The sequence below is a fragment of the Mandrillus leucophaeus genome, unplaced genomic scaffold, assembly GCF_000951045.1.
Source record: "Mandrillus leucophaeus isolate KB7577 unplaced genomic scaffold, Mleu.le_1.0 Scaffold296, whole genome shotgun sequence".
Lineage (NCBI taxonomy): Eukaryota > Metazoa > Chordata > Mammalia > Primates > Cercopithecidae > Mandrillus > Mandrillus leucophaeus.
This window is the reverse complement of record NW_012103098.1, coordinates 2,266,336-2,287,784: the sequence shown is the minus strand read 5'-3', so window position 1 is coordinate 2,287,784 and position 21,449 is coordinate 2,266,336. Positions and strand designations below refer to the sequence as shown.

At 40.3% G+C, this 21,449-nt stretch overlaps 1 protein-coding gene across 1 annotated transcript in view; it reads right to left on the bottom strand.

Moving 5' to 3' along the window:
* Positions 1 to 6,507: 6,507 nt before the first annotated feature.
* The window catches only part of SFMBT1 (Scm-like with four mbt domains 1), a 151,454-nt gene continuing 136,512 nt past the window's right edge, over positions 6,508 to 21,449 (bottom strand). The window contains exons 13-21 of the mRNA XM_011986192.1: positions 20,457 to 20,499; positions 18,158 to 18,222; positions 15,201 to 15,340; positions 14,264 to 14,373; positions 12,895 to 13,070; positions 9,643 to 9,821; positions 9,155 to 9,400; positions 8,182 to 8,310; positions 6,508 to 7,341 (exon numbers count right to left, since the gene is read on the bottom strand). Of these exons, the coding sequence (XP_011841582.1) occupies positions 7,201 to 7,341; positions 8,182 to 8,310; positions 9,155 to 9,400; positions 9,643 to 9,821; positions 12,895 to 13,070; positions 14,264 to 14,373; positions 15,201 to 15,340; positions 18,158 to 18,222; positions 20,457 to 20,499 (1,229 nt within the window). The 3' untranslated portion in view covers positions 6,508 to 7,200. The remainder of the gene's footprint in view (positions 7,342 to 8,181; positions 8,311 to 9,154; positions 9,401 to 9,642; positions 9,822 to 12,894; positions 13,071 to 14,263; positions 14,374 to 15,200; positions 15,341 to 18,157; positions 18,223 to 20,456; positions 20,500 to 21,449) is intronic.

The window sequence follows — 21,449 nt, the reverse complement described above, 5'->3', positions numbered from 1 at the left end:
GGGCTCCGGCCGGGCCAGGGGGCGGGGTCGCGGGTCCCACTCTCCTCTCCAACCCCGCCACGCCCGCAGGTAGACAGACCAGGTGCGCAGGGTAGGGCAGACCGGAACGAGAGCTGGGGAATCACGAGCTCCAGGTCCGGAGGTAGGAGCTGGGACGGCCTGTGACCAGATTATTTTTCCCTCTAAGGCAAATCCCTATATCCTGGAGAATTTATTAATATTCCTGGATTCCACCCTCAGAGATCCTGATTCAGTAGTTCTGGGATGGGGCCCAATAGTTTGCAGCCTGGATTATTCTGAAGCAAGTGAATAATAAGGAAAACAATCTAAGATTGCGCACAGGAGTCTTCCTTCCAACCTAGACATTTGAGTCTTTTTCCTACTTCCCTAGCTAAAGGCGTATCAAGGCCCCAAGTCTATTTTATTTTTTTCATAGACATAATTTAAATGGTCACCTGAATCCAATCACTTTCATTTTGAAATATACCAGATTTCACATTAAAAACCTGACGTGCATATGTCCCACCTTATTCACTTGGGGAGCACAACTACCTTTAGAGCGTAAAAGACAAATGGTTGGTATTTGCCAGGCTGCACCATCCCCCTGCACACACACACTCCCACCTAACCCTTTCCAACTTCTCAGAACCTGTGCTCTGCCTTTAACAAGACCCTGAGTCCCCATTCTTTCATCCATTCCCCCAGCCCAATCTGGGCTCTCTCTGTACATCCTCTTGTTGGTGCTGTAGAGCCCCTGACCTTCCTGCTGCAGAATGTCAGTGAACACATGGTGTGAGTCCAGTTGACACTGAGCTACATGTTTTCAGCAGTAAATATCTCTAGGAAAAAGTTTTCCTATTAAATAGACCCCCAAATTCCAATTACCTAAGAGGGTTAAATGCTATCTAAAAGCCTTCTTGGTAAACAGGAATATTAACCTGATTAGAGAATAAAAATGCAGTTCTCCAGCCTTCTCTTATATTTTCTCAACTCTGTGCCTTTATGTAGCATTCTAGTTGCATGGATACCATTCCCTTTTCCCTGTCCATGAACTGCTCCTCATGTGCATCAAGGCCTATCTGACCTCCCTCTCCCTCTTGCTCCCACATTACCTTGTGTGTACTGTTCCATCAAAACTTTTCAGACTGCTAAATTTGACAGCTGTACACCTCTCTCTCCCACAGCTAAGAGTGAGCCTCCTGAGGGCAGGAATTGTTTTTATATACCCTTCAATTCAAATTCAACGTAGTGCCTGGTACAGACAACATGCAACAACATGCTTAATTTAAATGAAATTTTAATTTATAAAATTTTAAACTCTCCACAAGTACTGGCCGTGGGCAAATACAGGAAATCAGATTAAGAAAATAAATGGGTAAGGGAAAATTAAAATTGCATGAACTATCTTTTAGTCTAAGAGGGATCTTATGAGGGTGCTCAACAGTTAACAGTACAATGTTTAGAGAGAATCAAACAAGAGGCTACGTCTTAAAGCAGAAGAGATTGTGGCTGGGCATAAGGAGACTATTGATTGCTTAAAGACACAGACAGCTCAAGGAAAATTGGACACTGAGCTGAAAAGTGATGATTTTAACAAAGAATTGTTCTGCACATCCAGCTGTGGAGGAATCCTTAAGGCTCACAGAGGAACAAACAAGAAGCAGTCTTCAGAGATCAGAGGCAGAATCCCCAATGCCAGGAGCAAGGTTGCTATGGGGAAATTCTACTCTTCCTATCTTTCCTGAACTGGAATTAAAAAGCACCTAAATCTAGAAAGTAAAGGATGAGACAGCAAGAGAGGGGAAAGAATTCTGGAGTTTTATTAAAGTAGGAAGGAACTTTTCATCCATTTGGAAATGATTCTCTGAGGTCCCACTGGAAAGAGTTTGAAAAAATTTACTCTGGCCAAAATGCCTTCCTTGCTGTCAAATCAGCACAAAGTTAAGGTTAAACATAGCTTAAGACCTGTTTTCTTTAGTGTTCTCACAACCACTTAAAACTGTCATAATGTACCACAAGCTTATATACAATCATATTTACAAAAAAAAAACACGCAAAATATTAATCCAAAATAGTTTTTTTAATCCTTTGAAGTTATACCATCAAACTTGATGGGAGTTATTTTAATAGGTATTCTTGTGCATACTTCTTAAGTGTACTTTTATCTTCAATGCATAACTTGAAATTAAGAGGAAAAACAGCAAGCAGGAAGGATACAATGCAATAAGCATTTGATTTTGTTCTAAATGAGCAGCTTAAAAAAAAAAGGCAAAATACATTAAACAAAGTGCATCAGTTCCAACAAGTTAGTATTAAAAAGAGGCCTAAGGACAGTGCTGGAACCAGCCAGGAGTCCCTCCCTGGCAAGCCTCTGATTGTCTTTAGAGAATATTCAATGGGAAAAAAAAAAAAAAAAAAAAAAAAGGAGGGGAAAAGAAATGAGCACTTAAAATCTCAAGAGAAACAAACTACTTTCTCCAGAGATACTTGCAAAAGGAGCTAACGGACTGCCCAACTTTAACTCTGCCTAAGCTTTGTAACCTCCCTCAATCATCTGCTTTGTGACTTGATTTGCCCTAAAAGCCTACCCTCATCCTTTCAGCACTTTTGTCCACCTCCATTCTGCCAAGCTAGGTATGCAGTTAGATTGAATAAACCATGTAGAAACCCTCAGGCCCGAGTTTCCACACATCCTGAGAATAGGCACCCGCATCAGCAAATGGTGGCACCATTTCACTAGAAGGCACCATTTGCCTCCAGAAGTAATGGGAGACCCTTGCCTCCCATAGATCAGGGTCCGTGCTTTTCTGCTGGTGTTGGAGATTTATCTGGCAAGGCTGTGGCTTGCTTCTCTCTTAAAACAATCCTTTGTGATAGGCCATAGCACCAGGACAGACCCAATGGTGTATTAAGTCAAAAAAGACACAAGAAGAGGGAGTTTTAGGCCTACTTCTCTCTCTCCCCAATTCTCCACTCCTGGTTTTGCTGGTTCTTGTGAAAATCTCAGGCTCCTTAAACACCATACCCAAGTAAATGACTCTGCAGTGCATTTGCTGCCCACTACCTTCTACACCTCCCCATAAAGCTGCCCTCAGAAACAAGGCTACCTGTGTGGTCTGGTACAAGTACTGAATAAACACACCTGGAACCACCCTTGGAGTGGGCCTGGAACCAGATCCATTTGGACTGAGCATTGAATTTAAAACTTATGCCGACTCTAAGTCATAAGTAGCTTGTTTGGATAAATTCAAGTTTCCAAAGTATACACATTCTCACATAAGGGGTGGGAGTCATCAAAACTCACTAGTAAAACATCTAAAGTGAACAAAGTCAAGGAAGAATTATAATTGCAGGACAGTAACATTTCTTTTTGGTTTTGCAGGAGGCTCTTTGTCCTACAATTTCTGAGTCAGCACCATGACAAACATATGGTTGCTTACAATGGACCCAGGAGCAAGGAAATCCAAGCTTGAAAAGGCGGCTTCTGGTCCCCACCAAGATTTATACTTCATTTTTTGTAGTGATGCCTTCTTCTCATTTAGCTTCATAAGGCCAACAGGTTTCCTACTAATAACACAGAACACTTTTGAACTGGTGTGTGCACACAAGGCACATCCTCAATACACAGGATCAGAGTTCAAATCCAGGGTATGTTCCACTGTTGATCAATTAAACCAGTAAATGGTGTCTCAAACAGAACAATCTTTGGTGATATAGATGCCAAGTAAATATAATTGCCTCTGATAGTTTTCCCAAATGTTCCCATCTAGATCACCTGATGTTCTGTGTGTTCCTCAGAAACACTTTTTGGCTTGAGAGAGGGAAATGATTCTGAGTCCCACCCTACCTAAGGCCTCCTAAAGCTTTTAAATTGTATTCAGGTACCACATTAGTGACTGAATTGGTACTAGAGAGCGAGTAAAATGTATCTGGGTCCTCTGGAAGCTAAGGTCCAATGTCTTCTGTCTCACAGTGAGAATAATTTTACTTCCAGGAGAAAAGGCATATTAAGGCTAAGTTCTGAACTAGTTTTCTATGTTTGCTTCTACCATAAGTCAATAAATATTTACCAAGAAGCTCATCTTTTCCAGAGGTTAGTAAGTACCCTTCCCTGACCTCACATATTTATAACAGATAAATGCTAGGAGCCACCTGCATTTGCTGAACAAAGGCAGATAGGGTGCAAGCTTCCGTAAATGCATTCCCTGCGTTAGCCACTTCAACTCTGCTTCAAATGAGAAGGATGAAGATGGTTTACAAAGGAAAACAGCATAGTACCCAGAAGCCCACAAAATCTAGTCAAAATGTCACAGAAAAATCTGCATGTGCAGCAAAAAGGTTTCCCTAGCACACTAATGTAGCAGTAATAGTCTAATATTGGTCAGCCAGCTTTTCAAGGTCCAGGAGGATGAAACAGTCCATTAACCTGTTTTCTAAACTTGTCAATTCAGGATAAAAAATGGGTCATGAAAAATTTTCTGACCTCAGGCAGGCTATAGGCCCAGCTGCAGGTGAAATCCAGACAAATGCAGTCCCCTCACAATGTAACTGTTACACATTTAAGAAGTTGGTCTCTCTAAAACACAAAGTTCTTGCACCTATGTGCAACATACCAACATTTTACCCCAACATGGTGAGCTATTATCTGTCTTGAAATCTGTTTCAGCATCACAGTAACCAGAACATCATTGTTATCCAGTCCAGTCCCAGCAGCTTTGTGAGGTAAATTAAGTTCAAATTTTAAGTTAAAAAAAGTGCCCTGTGCTAAATTCCCAAACAACTATCCTCACTTACATAATATATGGGGGTCAGGGCTGGGGGATATAATTCTTTATTCAATTGCCTAATAAACTATATCTTAGTAGGAGAATGCAAGAAACATTAAGGGAAACCCAACTTACTTGACCATTTAGAGTCAGCCTTTCTCTAGGAGAAGGCTGAGCCTGAATAATCATAGTATAAACAAGCCTGTTGGGCTCTGACTCTACCCAGATCAGAGATTACTTGGGGCTGTATGTTTCGCCCTTCCGGACCTTCATCCCCTCACCTGTGAAGGGAGGTGATTATTAATTCTGTGTTTTCTGGAGAAGTCAAAAGAGAGACAAAATAAAGCATTCATTATTCTTGTGCTTGGTGAATTCCCTCTTACAGGAAATATGTTTCACTTTCCTAAATAAGATAACAACACGAGGCACTAAACATTAATTCCAGAAATTCTGTTCCATTGTTCTTCCTCAAGGGGCCCTCTTTGCCTTAGTGCCTTGACTGAACTCTCAGGAAATTTCATTAAGCAAGATCAGTACCACCACCACTACCCACCAAAAGCTTAATGTTTAATGCTAATTATTCCCTAGCATTCCCTGTATATCCTTCTCTTCCACAGACACAGAATTGTAAAAAACTGGATCTCTAAAGTTTCAAACATATTAATTTTTACTTAAATGAAGCTTCTTCTCAGGTATATCTGCTAGGAACCTAAGCAAAGAGTTAATGTCTTCATGTATGATTTAGTTGCAAGGCTTGAGTTAAGCTGGTTTATATATTATCCAATGAAGAGAGGCTCCAGATTATTCACCAATGTCCACAAAAATAGGTTGGGGTGTTGGGGAATGGGGAAAAAAATCACAATCAGTTAAAATTTGCTGTAATATTTCCTTATATTTGTAGAGCTGTTTAGAATTCACCCAGTTTGCAGGATTAAAACATTTTCAAATCTTGAGAAAGAATGATTGGGTTATAAATTTGCAGGTGATTAGGATAAAAAAGCATTCAGCAAAGCAAACCATTTAAGGGAGACAACCTAGGTATGTGTTTTTCCTCACTCTTCATGACTAGAATAGTGCAGCAAATGCTATTATTATATAATAGCTAGCAATGGAATCATAAGCGAAAATTCACCTGGAGTTTCATGTTAACTTGAGCTGGGCTAAAAGACACACTTAAAAGAATACTGAGTTGTTTAAATGGGAATCCTCGGACTAAAGATTATATTCAAATTAAAGAATTAGCTGAAAAAAGTCTAAGTGTGGCTAGACAAAGAGGTTTCCAGAATCCTTAACCACGTCTCAATATTTATCCAGCCACTGAGGACACTGCTACAGAAACTCCATGCTCTGCGTTACCCTCCAAAACATGTTTTCTGTGCTGTGCTTCTACAGTGGAGACACCTGGAAAGAAGGACAAATGGCCTTTGCTGTGGGTCCATAGAACGCCTACTGATTTTCACCCAAAGTAAAGAACACAGAAATGAAACAGAGGTAGACAAACAACTCTAGAGAAAAGTAAACACAAAATAAAAGTCACTGAAGTCCCCCTAAGAATGAACAGGAAGAGGGCAATTAAACGGAAATACTAACAGTCTTGGTAATGTTACTTAACACAGGCAGCCCAGGCTGGGTCAAGATGGAGAATAGTAACAGTAGAGTTCTTAGATCAGGTCAGTTAAGGAACTGGTGTAAGTGCCCACATAATGTTTTTAAGAAAGCAAACAGTTTCCCCCCCTCCAAATTCTGTCATAATTTTAGTGTTCATGTAGCTTAAAAATGGCATCATACAAAAAACCTCATACATGGCTGTAAGCTCAATTATCAACAGAGGTAGTAAACAAAGAAACTCCTAAGAATCGATTTTAAAATGGATCAAAGTGTGACTATACATTCAAAACCCTAGAGCCACATAATCATCCCCAAAATGAACTGTTTTAATTTTAAAAAGCTTAAAAACACAATGACAATGAAGCACTGATATGCCTTTAGGAACAGTCCCAAATCAGTGCTGACTTAAAGCTAGGTCCTCTCTTTCCAAGAAAAAGAAAGCAGAGAACAAAGTTCAATCTACAATGGGAGGGAACAGAATGAAAACAACCAAAAGGGTGCTTTCCAGCAGCCTAGGTTATTCTTTGTTTTCAGGCCACACCACTGGAAATGCTTTTCTTCTTATATAAGTCTTTTCCTCACAACCTTTATTTTTTTAAAACTGCCATCTGCTGAACAAGAGATGTCCACATTTCCACCGGCAGGCGATCCACTTCTGTGCACAGTTTTTGCTTCCTCACTGTGTCCTTCCCCGAAAGTGCAAAGAGAGCAAGCTGACACCTGCAGGCCCCAGAGCCCCAGGACTATTTCAGCTCCACTTATAAAGCAGGGTGAAGGATTTGCTGCATTTGTGCTTCAAAGATCCAGCTCACTTTGGTTGTCCTTCTCAGTTGGCAAACTGCTCATAAAAAGCAAACTTGATCCTCTCTATGTGATGGCAAAGTTTGATGGCAGGGCCCAATTTTAAGTCCATGCATTCTTGAACAGTGGGAAGGGTAAGGAGCAATAGGGCCTGCCCATCAATTTCCTGGTAAAGCATAAAAGACAAATTATCTGTGATGTGCACATGAAAGGCAGCTTGATCATGACAGCCTCTCCTCACTTTAGCTTTGTCAAAACTGGAGTCCCTATGCTTTCCTTTCCTTAATTTTTCGTCTTAGGTATCACACACTTCCTTTTAAGTGACTCCACAGTCTTCCATACTAATGAAGCTTCAGAATTAATAAAGTTTTACTGAGGACAATAAAATTTTACCAAGGATAATAATCCATTCCACAGAGTCTCTGCCCCATAGAAATTTAGTAAACTTACTAGCCCTGTAACTGGCAACTAATTGTGCCATCTTTTTAAAGGGTTTCTTCTAAATCTGAAACAAAGGATTAACTATCAACTTCAATGTTTTCTTACTCTGTAACATTCAAAAAACCCGATAAGCTCTTGAACCTCCCTAACTATCTTAACAAAACGTATTTCAATGTTTAAGGCCACTGGCTGTGTTTCAGCAAGCTTGCCTTAAAACTCATCACCACTCTAGAGCCTAACATGACAGATGCTATTTTTTAAAACAAGTAAATCATTATTTTTGAAAAGATGTGGACAATTAAGCATGGTATGCTTGATATTGGAGGGATAGAATCAAATTCTTAGGAAAAATTGGAATGCAATGATAATCTGCTTAAACTATGAAGCAAGTCTGATAAATAACTTTTTTTTTTTTTTATCATCTTTGACTCCTAAAAATGGAATTAAGACAATTCTTTTCTTTTGGAACAAAATGTTTTTCCTAAAACTTGTAAATTGTTGACTATTACATCTATAATTTATTGCTAAAGAGGCATTGCGAAAAATTATAGGAATCTGTGATTACCTGGTCTAGGAATATTCTTGCTAATGGAGCACAGTCAGTGGATCTGATGAACCGCACAACGTCTGCCACGCTCCACTTCAAGGGATTACTGTCCAGGTGAAGCCTTTCAGCAACTTCAATTCTTATTTCCTTCATTCCCCACAACACAATCAAACCAAACGGTGTTAAGGCTATTTTATTCTAAAAAATTCTAAAAAATTATCTCTACCTAAATTCATAATCTTTCAAGACATGGTTTAAAGTGGTCTTAGGACACGATTTCTCCCAGCAAAGATGTCAAAGACCCACGTGCATCAGGTACTCAGGAAATGTCTGTCTTTTATAATACCAAGTATCAATGGGAAAGAATTTATCTCAAAGTTTCAGCACAGATAATTTAGACAATTTAAGAAAGATAGGGTGCTAAAGAGAAGGGGATGCTAAGTCCAATGAGAGAAGGCTTAACTAAATAAACTACCAGGAGGAATCATTTACTGCTTCTGTTCATGGAATATCCTTAAAAAGCAATTTAGTTTTTGAACACTAACTTAATTGCTGTTCTTTACTGTTACATATATGTTATAAAATGTTCATACGTATATAGTAAATATACTAAACCAAATGGCTTAACCCAGAATCAAAAGGATAAATAACTTTTCCCACAAAACCATATATATTATGAAACATATTAAAAAGGCAGTTTTCCCAAAACTAAATGACAAGCTACAAATAAGCTAGCAATGGAGCTTTTTGTTGTTGTTGTTGCTAAAACAAGCAGCTACTCTGAGAGAGACTTTCCCCCATAAGTAGGTGATCTCAACTAATCCTTGAAACACATGTAAATCACTGCATTTGGGGTCACTTTACAAGAGACCCTGGAAATTCTACATAAGTCTGTATTGAAAGAAGTAGAATGCCAATATCACTAATAATCATATTCCAGAGGAAAATTCTAGAGAGAAAGAAATAAAAAAGAAACTTTTTAAAATGGTACCTTTGGTGAAGGAGGTTTATTTTCATCATCAGAAAATGAAAAGGTGCGAAGCTCCCTTTTTCTCCTTTGTCTATCTGGAGGCAGCGATGTGGATATCTCACTCTGGGTGGGCGAAGAGGAGCATGACTTTTTTTCTGACATTTCTGATTCTTCCTGTAGCTCATCCTGCTGCTCGGATGTACTGCCTTCACTTAGGGAATCATCATCCCCTTCATCTGGGTCATCCTCATCTTCACCCCCACTTCCCTGCAGGAAAAAGAGAGAAGTCTCATTGAAATTCAGGACATCAATCCCAGGTTTCATACGATTTTAAAAAATAATAATAGAGAAAGAAAAGAAATTCAGGACAAACCAGTTCCTGGGCCACAAAACCATCTTCTATTGGCCAGAGATCTGAGTTAGAAAGACCTGCAGGTATTCTGTGTCCATACTATAAAGCAGTGGTCACTTGGCTTTGAGACATTACAGGCACATCACAGATCTCATACCTGGGGAGAGCCCGCTGGGGTATTATCAACAGATGCAGAGGAGCGTTTCTTCTTATGAACAAAAACATTTTTCCGCCTCTTTCTCCTCTTACTGGCTTTTTTCAGGGCACAAGCTAAGTTACTATGCCCACCAGGTGGCCTCCCAATTCTTTTATTTTTCTTCTTTCCATAATAATGTGCTAAATGTGGATGACAAAATGAAGTAGCTTCATTATTTCTGTGCACCTCACAACCACAAGAGATTTTATTAGCATAGCAAAAAACAGGTACATTGTATTTGATTGAGGTTTAAATACCATAGAGTGGAATAAACAGATCTGAAGTACACAGTTTGACTAGTACAGAATGGTCCCTCCATATCAAAGTATACAGAACATCTTCAACCCAGAAAGTTCCCATGGTCCCTTCCCAGTCAGTACCCCTTACTAGAAGTAACCACTGTTCTAAACACTATCACTATAGATTAGCTTTGCCTCTACGGAACCACACAGTAAGCACTTTTTTGTGTGTGACTTTTTTTTTTTTTGAGGTGGAGTCTTGCTCTGTCGCCAGGCTGGAGTGCAGTGACACCATCTTGACTCACTGCAACCTCTGCCTCCCGAGTTCAAGCAATTCATCTGCCTCAGCCTCCCTAGTAGCTGGGATTACAGGCACACACCACCACACCTAGCTAATTTTTGTATTTTCAGTAGAGACGGGGTTTCACCATGTTGGCCAGGACGGTTTCGATCTCTTGACCTCATGATCTACCTGCCTCGGCCTCCCAAAGTGCTGGGATCACAGGAGTGAGCCAACGTGCCCGGCCATGTGTGACTTCTTTTACTAGGTATAATGTTTTTGAGTCGTGTGTTTTATTATATGTTTCTTTTCTATTTGGATATCTGGTTGTACCAGTGCTATTTTTAAAAAAGAATTTCCTTTCTCCCTTAAATTTCTTCATCTCTCTTGTTGAAAATCATTTATGTTAAGTTTGGCTCTATTTTGGACCCTGTGGTCTGTCCCATTGTTCTATTTGACTATTCTTTTTTTTTTTTTGAGACAGAGTCTGTCACCCAGGCTGGAGTGCAGTGGCATGATCTTGGCTCACTGCAACCTCCACCACCTGGGTTAATGCCATTCTCCTGCCTCAGCCTCTTGAGTAGCTGGGACTACAGGTGTGCACCAACACATGCCCGACTAATTTTTGTATTTTCACTAGAGACAGGGTTTCACCGTGTTGGTCAGGCTGGTCTTGAACTCCTAACCTCAGGTGATCTGCCTGCCTCGGCCTCCCAAAGTGCTGGGATTACAGATGTGAGCCACTGCACCTGGCTTGACTATCCTTTAATGCCTCTTTTGATAATTATAACTTTATGGTTAAAAAAAGAGAGAGACTAAGTCTTCCAACTTTATTCTTTTTTTCCAAATTGTTTCAGCTATTCTAGATCCTCTGCATTTTCATATAAATTTTAGAATATACATTGCAGAAATGAAACATATATATTCTAGCTGAGTTATGTATTAAAGTAATATCAAAATATAATTTTATGAAAAAAATTTAAATTTTCTAAAGGGTATGAATCCATTTGACATCATTCAAATTACTAATTGGGAGAAATTGTGACTGTCCTTCTAAATTCTAGGCTAATTTCAACTATATTATTGTGAAAGATAAATTCAGACAAAAGGCACAATAAAATCCACATATCTTCCCCTCACATATCTTCCTTCAGAGTAGTGTACTTATACATGTACTTATATGAATAGTATTTTTTACTCAGCTCCTAATAATTGCAGTTTCTTAAACTAAGTGCTGAGTCTGATACAAGATAATTCCTACCCTTACGGAGTTTACAATCCAATAAATATAAATAGAAACTAGAAGGTTAGACTTATATGATTTTGTAATTTAAATACTGATTAGAAAGCTCATCATACTATATGGACCGTGGATCAGCAGCATCAGTGGCATCTGGGAGCTTGTCGGAAATGCAGATAAGATACTCAGGACCCAGATACTCACAGACCTGATACATCAGAAGCTCCATTTTAACAAGATCCTTCAGTGATCTGCATGCACTATAGTTTAAGAGGCACAGATCCCTAAAAGAAATCTTTCAATTTTAACAAGGTTAAAATCCTCCTCTGTATTGATTCTCCCAAGTGACACAGGGCTTGCAGGATTTAAGGAAAGGTAGGATCAGAATTTTGTCTTTGGGTGGCAATGCCTTGACAAGACTCCATATTGTAAATTTCATCCTGTGTGACCCCTGCCCCAGTTTCTCAAAGGAGAAGATAACCAAGTACAGGGAACAGGTGCTATGAAAGTTCAAGGTGAGGTTGCAACTACCTCCTCTTCTATTTCCACCTCCCTAAGTACTGTGGCTTCATTGCTGCTCTTCGGAGACACTGAGCAAGCTCCTGCCTCAAGCCTGTGCCCTTGATGCCCCCTCCCCAGGACACTCCCACCTAGCTCTCTGCACAGCCGGCTCCCGTTTCCTTCAAGGTGTTACCTGTCAGAAAGACTTCCCTGACTCCTTGCATAAACAGCACCCCACCTCCCAGCCTTCCTCACTCTCCTACTTTGCTTGCCCACCTTGCTTCACTGTTCCCCACAGTATTTCTCTCTCTAAATTTCTTCCCTTGTTCGTTATCTGTCTCCCATGTTAAAGGTAAGCTCACTGAGGATAGGAATTTGTTTCTTTATTGTTGTACCCCAATGCTAGAATAGCATAAGCACACAATGAGTACAAAATATATACTTGCAGATTGTATGAATGAATTACATATCCTATTAGATATAATAACTAATTTATATACATGCTATATATAAAAGTTGGCACACTAAAGCCCATGGGCCAAATCTGGCCCATGACCAAGAAAAAAATTACCCTTACATTTTTAAAAGCGTTCTTTTTTTTTTTTTTTTTTTTTGAGATAGAGTCTTGTTTTGTCACCCAGGCAGAGTGGAGTGGTCTCAAACTCCTGACCTCAAGTGATCTGCCCACCTTGGCCTCCCAAAGTGCTAGGATTACAGGCATGAGCCACCGTGCCTGGCCAAAAGGGTTCTTAAAAAATGAAAACACAACACATCAAAAAAGAATATGTGACAGAAAGCCATATGACCCACAGCATGAAATAGTTATCATCTGGCCCTTTACGGAAGAAGTTCGTGTGCCTCTGCTATATATGAATGTCTGTAAAGTAAAAAACCTTCCAAGATGTAAGTATGGTCAGCTGCTACGGTTAACACATTGGAAAAACATGACTCACTGTATTTGGTCTTTGTAAGTACAGAACAGTTCTCAGAACACTTATCCAGAACCATCCGTGGACCGAAGAGGTTAGGACAGCATTCCAGTTTGATACAGGTTTGCCGGCAGAATTCAGTCACCCGATCTGCTGTTTTCACTATCTCAACAGTAGCTCGATAACTCTTTCCTTTGTATCTGCCATTGGAAGACATCAGATGCCAAATGTATTGGGCTAATGATTACCCAGAGAAAAATCAAACATATTAATACACCTAAAAAATATTTTTGCTTTTTGGAATATTCTATGTCCTTTATAGTTCGAGGGCCCTGAAAACAACAAGGAAGTTCTGCATATTGAACTTAAATCAAATTAAATCTGGTAAGCTATGACAACTAAAAGCTGAGTTATTTAAATTAGCAAAATTAAGCTCCTGTTTTCTGTTCCTAAGTTAAAGTTTTCAAATAGTAATTTCACTAACTGCTCTAAAAAGAAAAGTGACTTTTCACTAAGTCTTTCTTTACCCTTGGCAGTGATCCTCAGACTGTTGTCCAAGGACTAGTATCACTTGCCAATTGCCATCTGTCCATGACAAGATCAGAAAGCAAGAGTACATATTTATAACCTTTCACACTAATTTGGAAAAGTAATTTTACGTCTCTTACATCTAATAACAAAAATTGTTCTTGCATTTTTGTGTATTAAATTTCTTATTTCCTTTTTGTTTTTGAGATAGAGTCTTGCTCTGTTGCCCAGGCTGGATGAAGTGCGGTGGCATGATCTCGGCTCACTGCAACCTCCACCTCTCAGGTTCAAGCGATTCTCCTGCCTCAGCCTCCAAAGTAGCTGGGATTACAGGCACCTACCACCAGACCTGGCTAATTTTTGTACTTTGAGTAGAGTCTTTCTTTCATCAATGAAAGAATGGAAATCTAAAAAAGACAAACAAGCCTGGTCCGTCACCACAAATAGCTGAAAAAGCCCTGCCAGAGGAAACTTAAGGCCTCTGATATTATCCACAGAACTAATTCTGTGAAATTTTCTTTTTTTTGAGACAGAATCTCACTCTGTCACCCAGGCTAGAGTGTAGTGGCACGATCTCGGCTCACTGCAACCTCCACCTCCTGGGTTCAAGCAATCCTCCTGCCTCAGCCTCCCAAGTAGCTGGGATTACAGGCGCGTGCACTGTGCCTGGCTACTTTTTGTATTTTTAGTAGAGACGGGGTTTCACCATGTTGACCAGGCTGGTCTTGAACTCCTGACCTTGTGATCCGCCTGCCTCGGCCTCGCAAAGTGCTGGGATTACAGGCGTGAGCCACCGTGCTCTGCCGATTCTGTGACTTTTTAAAGACAAGTAACAGTAAATAGTAAAAACAAGCAGTCTACTCACTTGGCTTTTAGGACTTCCCCACATCCGTGCCACACAGAGTCTTTGTCCAGCTGGAGCTCCCGAAGGACACGGCTGGGTTTGTAGGCTGCATTGATAAGTAAAGTGAGGACCTGAGCTCAGTTTTAAAGCAGAAACACAGATTGGGAAGGAGAAAAGTAGACCATTAGAATCTTGTCATCGCTCCCTTAAAATGTTAAGGTCATTTAGGAGGTTAATTCTAGTCATATGAATTAATTAATGTTAAGATAATAATAGTATCAGAGATACTACAGCCACCCAAAGATGCAAATAAGAGTGTACCAAAACCTCTTCAACATTTTTTAAATGTTATGGTTAGGAAAAAACAGGTACCATGATTTTCAAATTGCTCCAGAACATGCTTTCAAATGCTTTCCCAGCCACGGTACACACAGAAAATTATATTTGTTTGGACCACTATGTAGACAGCTGAGGCTTCTTGTGGCTAGAGGAGTCTGGTCCAGAAGCTCTGGCTTCCCCAGATCATGACTTGCCACCCTGAGGGCTGAAAGGTCTCTTATCTGTTACTTGCAGCATATCACACTGGTTGGGAAGAACAAAAAGCCCAGCAGATGTGTAGCTTTATCATAGCCACTAGGTTAATGCCACATAGCCACGGCCTCTCAGTCATAGAGTAATCTCACAGTTCACTTTTGTATAGTTCTCTTCTGGTCTCTGACAGAAGACCTTTCTACCCTGACAGAAGTGAACCTGCTTTGTGAAGAATTGTTTACGTGAATGTTTCCTAGGAAGGAGAAACAATTACATACCCTCTTCACTATCCAAAACATGAGAAAAGTTAGTAACTTTTGATAAAACCTAGAACTGTCACATCTATGGCATGTGGCTCCCTGTAGAAATGACCATAGGAGAATGCTGTGAAATTTCCAAGTTATTTTGCTCTAGGCCAGAACCTTACCTCTCTAAGGACCAGAACACAGTTCCCAGGTCCTACACATTGAGGCAGCTCAGCAATTCTTCCTTTGTTAAGATATGGCCCTGAGAAGCAACGGTGATTGAAGTATATCTTTGGACAGCAATATTTTCCATTAATCGTAACTGGGAAATGAAGAGAAACAAATATTCAAAACAGTCATTCTCTACCCCATGTTTCCAAAGCTTGAATTGCCAGGGAGGAAAAACCAAGCACATGTACTATTATATTAATATAAACTTTGGAATTACTTACTTTGAAGCTTAACATGTTGTCTGAGAATGCTCTTAAGTAACTTACAGAGCTTATCACTCTGCTGAAATCAAACAGGGTCCTGAATTAACATGCTGATTAGTTCCTAGGTTACTGCAAAATTGATAGAAGAACCCTATCTTCTATCAATAAAGTGGAGAGTGTATTCCAAGAACACATGAGGATTCTGGACGATCAATGATTTCTTTTCCAGGTCTTCAAAAACCAACTTTCAATAATCTATTCTGGAATATTTATAGAAATTGTCGAATATTATTTAGAATTACAGCTTGTCTCCTAAAAAACCACCAAACTAATGTTGGCAGCCTTTGATGTTGTGAGAGCTCTCCCACCTCTGAGATTTCCCAGAGGGCTAAAAGTATGCTGTGACCACATCTCTAAGTTTTTTTTGTACTGTGGGGTATAACTGGGTCTAGAGACCCTTTTCTTCAACTACTTGTCTGTATCAATACTGTCCTTCAATTTAAAAAATCCCCTCATAGTGGTAGGCATGTCAGCTGTTGAATGTAAAAAATTCAAAGATACTAAAACACTGCTATAAAGCACAGAGAAGCTCTTCTAATAGATATGCCTGTTAATCCAATGTTAAGGAAAGATATGTGCACACTGCCCATTGTTGAAAGGATCCTGCAGTTCATAATGTTTTCTCTTTAATTAAGAATGGTCATGGCCAGGTGTGGTGGCTCATGCCTGTAATCCCAGGAATTTGGGAGGCCAAGACGGGAGCACGTCGCTTGAGTCCAGGAGTTCGAGACCAGCCTGGGTAACACAGTGAAGCCCCATCTCTACCAAAAAAAAAAAAAAACCAAACAAATCAGCCACGTGTGGTGGCATATGCCTATAGTCCCAGCTACTCAGGAGGCTGACGTAGGAGGACAGACAGCTTGAGCACAGGAGGTGGAGGTTGCAGCGAGCTGATACAACACCACTGCACTCCAGCCTGGGTGACACTGTCTCAAAAAAAAAGAAAAAAAAAGGATGGTATATCATAGTGACCAGTATGCTGGTGCTCACATTTCCAGGTGAACCCTGTAACCCAAATGCCTCTCTTCAGGATTAAGGCACTCATGCCCCTGCTGCTGGGTATGTTGGCAGCTTATAGCTTTCAGCTTTAAGTCTATTCTGGAATCACCCTGAGCTGGGTACTGCTCTCAGCAGGAGAGGGCCACCTTGCCCCTTGTGACGTGAGGAGGAAGCAGTGGCGTACTTCCAATAACTGGTCAGTAAAGTGTGGCCACCACACCTGAATTAGGATCAGCTCTGAGTGGTTAGATCAGCTTCAGGGCTCCCAGTGGAAATAGAAGAAACTTCTGTTGCAACTGCATCATGGTTCAACTTATCTCTCTGCCCAATCCTACTTCCTTTACTCCTTCCAAGAAGCTGTTCCCAAAAATACTCCCCAATGAAACTCCTGAATGCATATGTCAGAGTCTCAGACTCTGTTTCCCAGGGAACCTGACCTATGACAAAACCCAAACCAAAAGGCCTTGGCTGAGGTTGTGCAGAAGATATTAATGTCTTAAATTCTGTGGTTTCAGTAGGCATTTGAATGGCCAGGAATGCATCAAAAGCAAGGAGTTACACAGTCCTAACCCTCTGTGTACAAATGATGTAATGAAAAGGCAGTGGGTAGAAGAGACGGAAGTATGGGTTTCAAATTTGTGAAAGACTTCAGTTTCATTTCTGTCCTTTCTACTCGTAAGCCGTGTGATCTCTCTGAGCTTTGATTTCTCTTCTAGGCATTCACTAAATATCATCTGAATGCCCAATCTGTGCTAGAATATACACAGCCAGGATGCTAAACATTATACAACAAGCACGTAGACGTTAAGAATAGTTCAAGAGAGAACCCTGGACAAAAGGCTTGAACCTCCAGCAAGGATCTTTGTCTCATTTATCAGGCATTGCCTCTGGGACAATTTCTTTTTCCAATGCTTTATTTTTTTTTTCACATAAATTGTGAAATGTATATACAAAGTATGCATATCATAAAAAAGGGTTTTAAAAAGAATAAACCTCTACCTCTCAACCATCTAGCTTAAGAAACAACACTGCCTGGAAAACTTCAGATTCTTTAGCTAAAGTCAAAGATGGTAACATCGACCATCTGAGCCCTTGGCACACAAGGGGTGATCAGTAAAGAATAGCTATGGCTATTAGAAATGGACGGAACGGCCGGGTGCGGTGGCTCAAGCCTGTAATCCCAGCACTTTGGGAGGCTGAGACGGGCGGATCAGGAGGTCAGGAGATCGAGACCATCCTGGCTAACACAGTGAAACCCCGTCTCTACTAAAAAAATACAAAAACTAGCCGGGCGAGGTGGCGGGCGCCTGTAGTCCCAGCTACTCCAGAGGCTGAGGCAGGAGAATGGCGTAAACCCGGGAGGCGGAGCTTGCAGTGAGCTGAGATCCGGCCACTGCACTCCAGCCTGGGCGACAGAGCGAGACTCCGTCTCAAAAAAAAAAAAAAAAAGAAAGAAATGGACAGAACTATCAGCCTAGAGATGATTGTTAAACTAAACACATCCTAGACTGTTATAACTCTAGTCACAATTAAGAGACCCCTCTATGAAGTCATATCCTATACATCAAATGTACTAAGTTATTTTCAGATACACTCCATTAAAAGAAACTAAGTCTTCCTTTCCATAAGATGACATATGCTTATACCTGACTCTGTGGAGTTCAGCTCCTGATTCCTCAGGCCCTCATGGACAGTCCTCGAGGATGGTACTCTGGGTCGAGAAAACACAGTAAAATAGTGAGATAATCCTTAAGATCAGTAAAGTGTGAGGCTTAGTTTCCTTCAAATCTAAGAAGAAAGCAAACGTGGCATGTTGCAAAATCTGTAACAGAAGGTACTCCCTTGATGATTTTTTTTTTTTTTTTTTTAAAGAACAAAGCTGGGCGCTGTGGCTCACGCCTGTAATCCCAGCACTTTGGGAGGCCGAGGCGGGCAGATCTCAAGGTCAGGAGATAGAGACCATCCTAACATGGTGAAAACCCATCTCTACTAAAAATACAAAAAATTAGCTGGGCGTGGTGGCGGGCACCTGTAGTTCCAGTTACTTGGGAGGCTAAGGCAGGAGAACAGCGTGAACCTGGGAGGCGGAGCTTGCAGTGAGCCGAGATCGCACCACTGCACTCCTGCCTGGGCGAGAGAGGAGACTCCATCTCAAAAAAAAAAAACAACAAAACAAAACAAAACAAAACAAAAAAAGAACAATTGTTTTTAAAACTATATATAGGGCATAATGAGCCAATGGATGTCTGTATACAGCATTGTGATACTACATATTCAAATTTTCTCTTCATTTATTGGGCAAAAAAAATTACAAAATTTCTTGTGAGATGCTTAAACCACAAATAAACTACTCATTTTTCAATAGTCAAAGAACAGAAACTTTATATAGGGTCTGTTTTCTTCATCCATTGGTTTTCAAATTAAAGACAAATTATGTTATTTTTAAAAACCCAGAGGCTTATTCTGTGTATAGCAATCACTGAAAAAAGGCTAATTTATCTTTTAGAATGCATCCTAACTAAAGCTTTGGATCAGTTTTGGCAACTAAGTCAAGGAAAAATCCAAAGCCAGTCTTTTTTTCATTATCGTCTCACTTCTCTACTTGGGGTAAATGTCTACGGCCCTTCTCTCCACTTCTGTTGTTAGTTTTATTACCCACAAAGTTACAAAGGTTTAGGTAGTTATAGAATTTGCTATATACAGAATTGTTTCCCCCTACTCAAATTCATATGTTGAAGCCCTAGTGCTCAGTGTAACTGTATTTGAAGATAGGGCCTTGGGGAGGTAATTATGATTAAATGAGGTCATAGGGTAGGCCGTAATCCAATAGCACTGATAGTCTTATAAGAAGAGAGGGGTCCGGGGGTGCCGGGGAGAGAAAGATTTTTCCACCATGCAAGAACACAGCCAGAAGACAGCCATCTGCTAGCCAGGGAGAGTGCCCTCACCAGGAACCAAATCCACCAGCACTTTGATCTTGGATTTCTCAACCTTCAGAATGTAAGAAAATAAGTTTCTGTGGTTTAAAGCAGGGGTCCCCAACCCCAGGGTCACAGACAAGTACCCATCCATGGCCTGTCAGGAATGGGACCGCACAGCAGCCAAGGGAGCATTACAGCCTGAGCTCAGCTTCCTGCCACGTCGGCAGCAGCATTAGATTCTCACAGGAGTGGGAACCCCATTGTGAACTGTGCGTGTGAGGGATCTAGGCTGCACGCTCCTTAGGAGACTCTAATGCCTGATGATCTGAGGTGGAAAAGTTTCATCCAGAAACCATTCCCCACCTCAGTCTGTGGAAAAACTGTCTTTCACAAAACCGGTCCCAAAAACGTCAGGGACCGCTGGCTTAAAGCCGCCCAGCCTCTGGTATTTTGTATGGCAGCCCCAGAAGATTAATAGAGAATTCAACACCCAATGTTTTAAAACACACATATACACACAGAAACCTTTGTACTTTTAAGGTTTGAAGGCATTACTAATTAACTGTTTCTCAAAAGCTATGTGTGCAGGTATGTTACAAATGAAGAATTTCTTGATGGGCACAAAGTCACTCCTTTGAATGTGTCTTTTCTTTTAGAGTTGTCTTCTACCCCAAGCTTTATTTTTGTCCACTGTGACAAATCATATCCTAATTTACAATTTTTGCTCTTCCTTAATGAATACCAGCATGGGGACTCTTATTTTCTTTCTTTTATTCAATTACCTTAAGGTTCTAAAAGCCAAAGAAAACTCAATTTAGACACCATCTTGGGAATGCATTGTACCCTTTTGTATATAATGCCATTTTAGAAAATACATATACTTCCAAAGTATACAAATGATCAAATGTTGAATTAAAAAATTATGCTTCCATCTGAGAAAATGAGGAAATATACCCTCTGAAATAGTTATTTTTCTAGATATTCTAACTTGTGAACTGTTCAGACACATTATTACATTACTTACTGTTTTTCTGGCTGAACCACTGCAACTTTCCTCTGTTTATGTACTGTAGGAAGAAAAAAATATATAAATGCCAAGAAAAATAAAAAGACAAAGGAAAATTTATATGTGTATTAAGGTTACATTAGCATATTTAAAACTTGGTTCTGTGTGAGAGTGTGTGTGTGTGTATATATACACATATACAGTACTATAAATTAATGCTTATGTCTGAATATCTAGACTGAGGCACATTTTCTTGGTAGCGGTCTTTACACAAAGAGCAAAAATAATATTTTCAAGGCTCCCTGGGTCAGTAAGTGTTGGGAAAGCTGAATATCCACATGAATGAAGTTGGACCCTTACCTTAGATCAGTGGTCCCCAACCTTTTTGGCACCAGGGACTGGCTTCATGGAAGACAATTTTTCCATGGACCAGGGGATGGGGGGTCGTTTCAGGATGAAACTGTTCTACCTCAGATTATCAGGCATTAGATTCTCACAAGGAGCATGCAACCTAGATCCCTCATGAGACAGTCCACAGTAAGATTCACGCTCCTATGAGAATCTAATGCCGCCCCTGACCTGACAGGAGGTGGAGCTCAGGCACTAATGCACACTCGCCTACCACTCACCTCCTGCCATGTGGTCCGGTTCCTAACAGGCCATGGACCACTACTGGTCCATGGCCCAGGGATTGGGGATCCCTGCCTCATATCATATATAAAACTTAACCCAAAGGGGACCAAAGATCTAAACATAAATATAAGGGTTAGAACTATAAAACTCTTAGAGAAGAGCACGGAAGAAAACTATAAAACTTATTCTTAATAGTCAAAAAATGGAAACAATTCAAATGTCCATCAATTGTTAAATAAACAAAATGTGTTACATTTATAGCATGGAATATTATTCAGCTATATAAAGGAATAAAGAACAGATACACACTACAACATGAATGAACTGAGAGCAGTACGCTAAGTGAAAGAAGCCAGTCACACAAGACCATGATTCCAT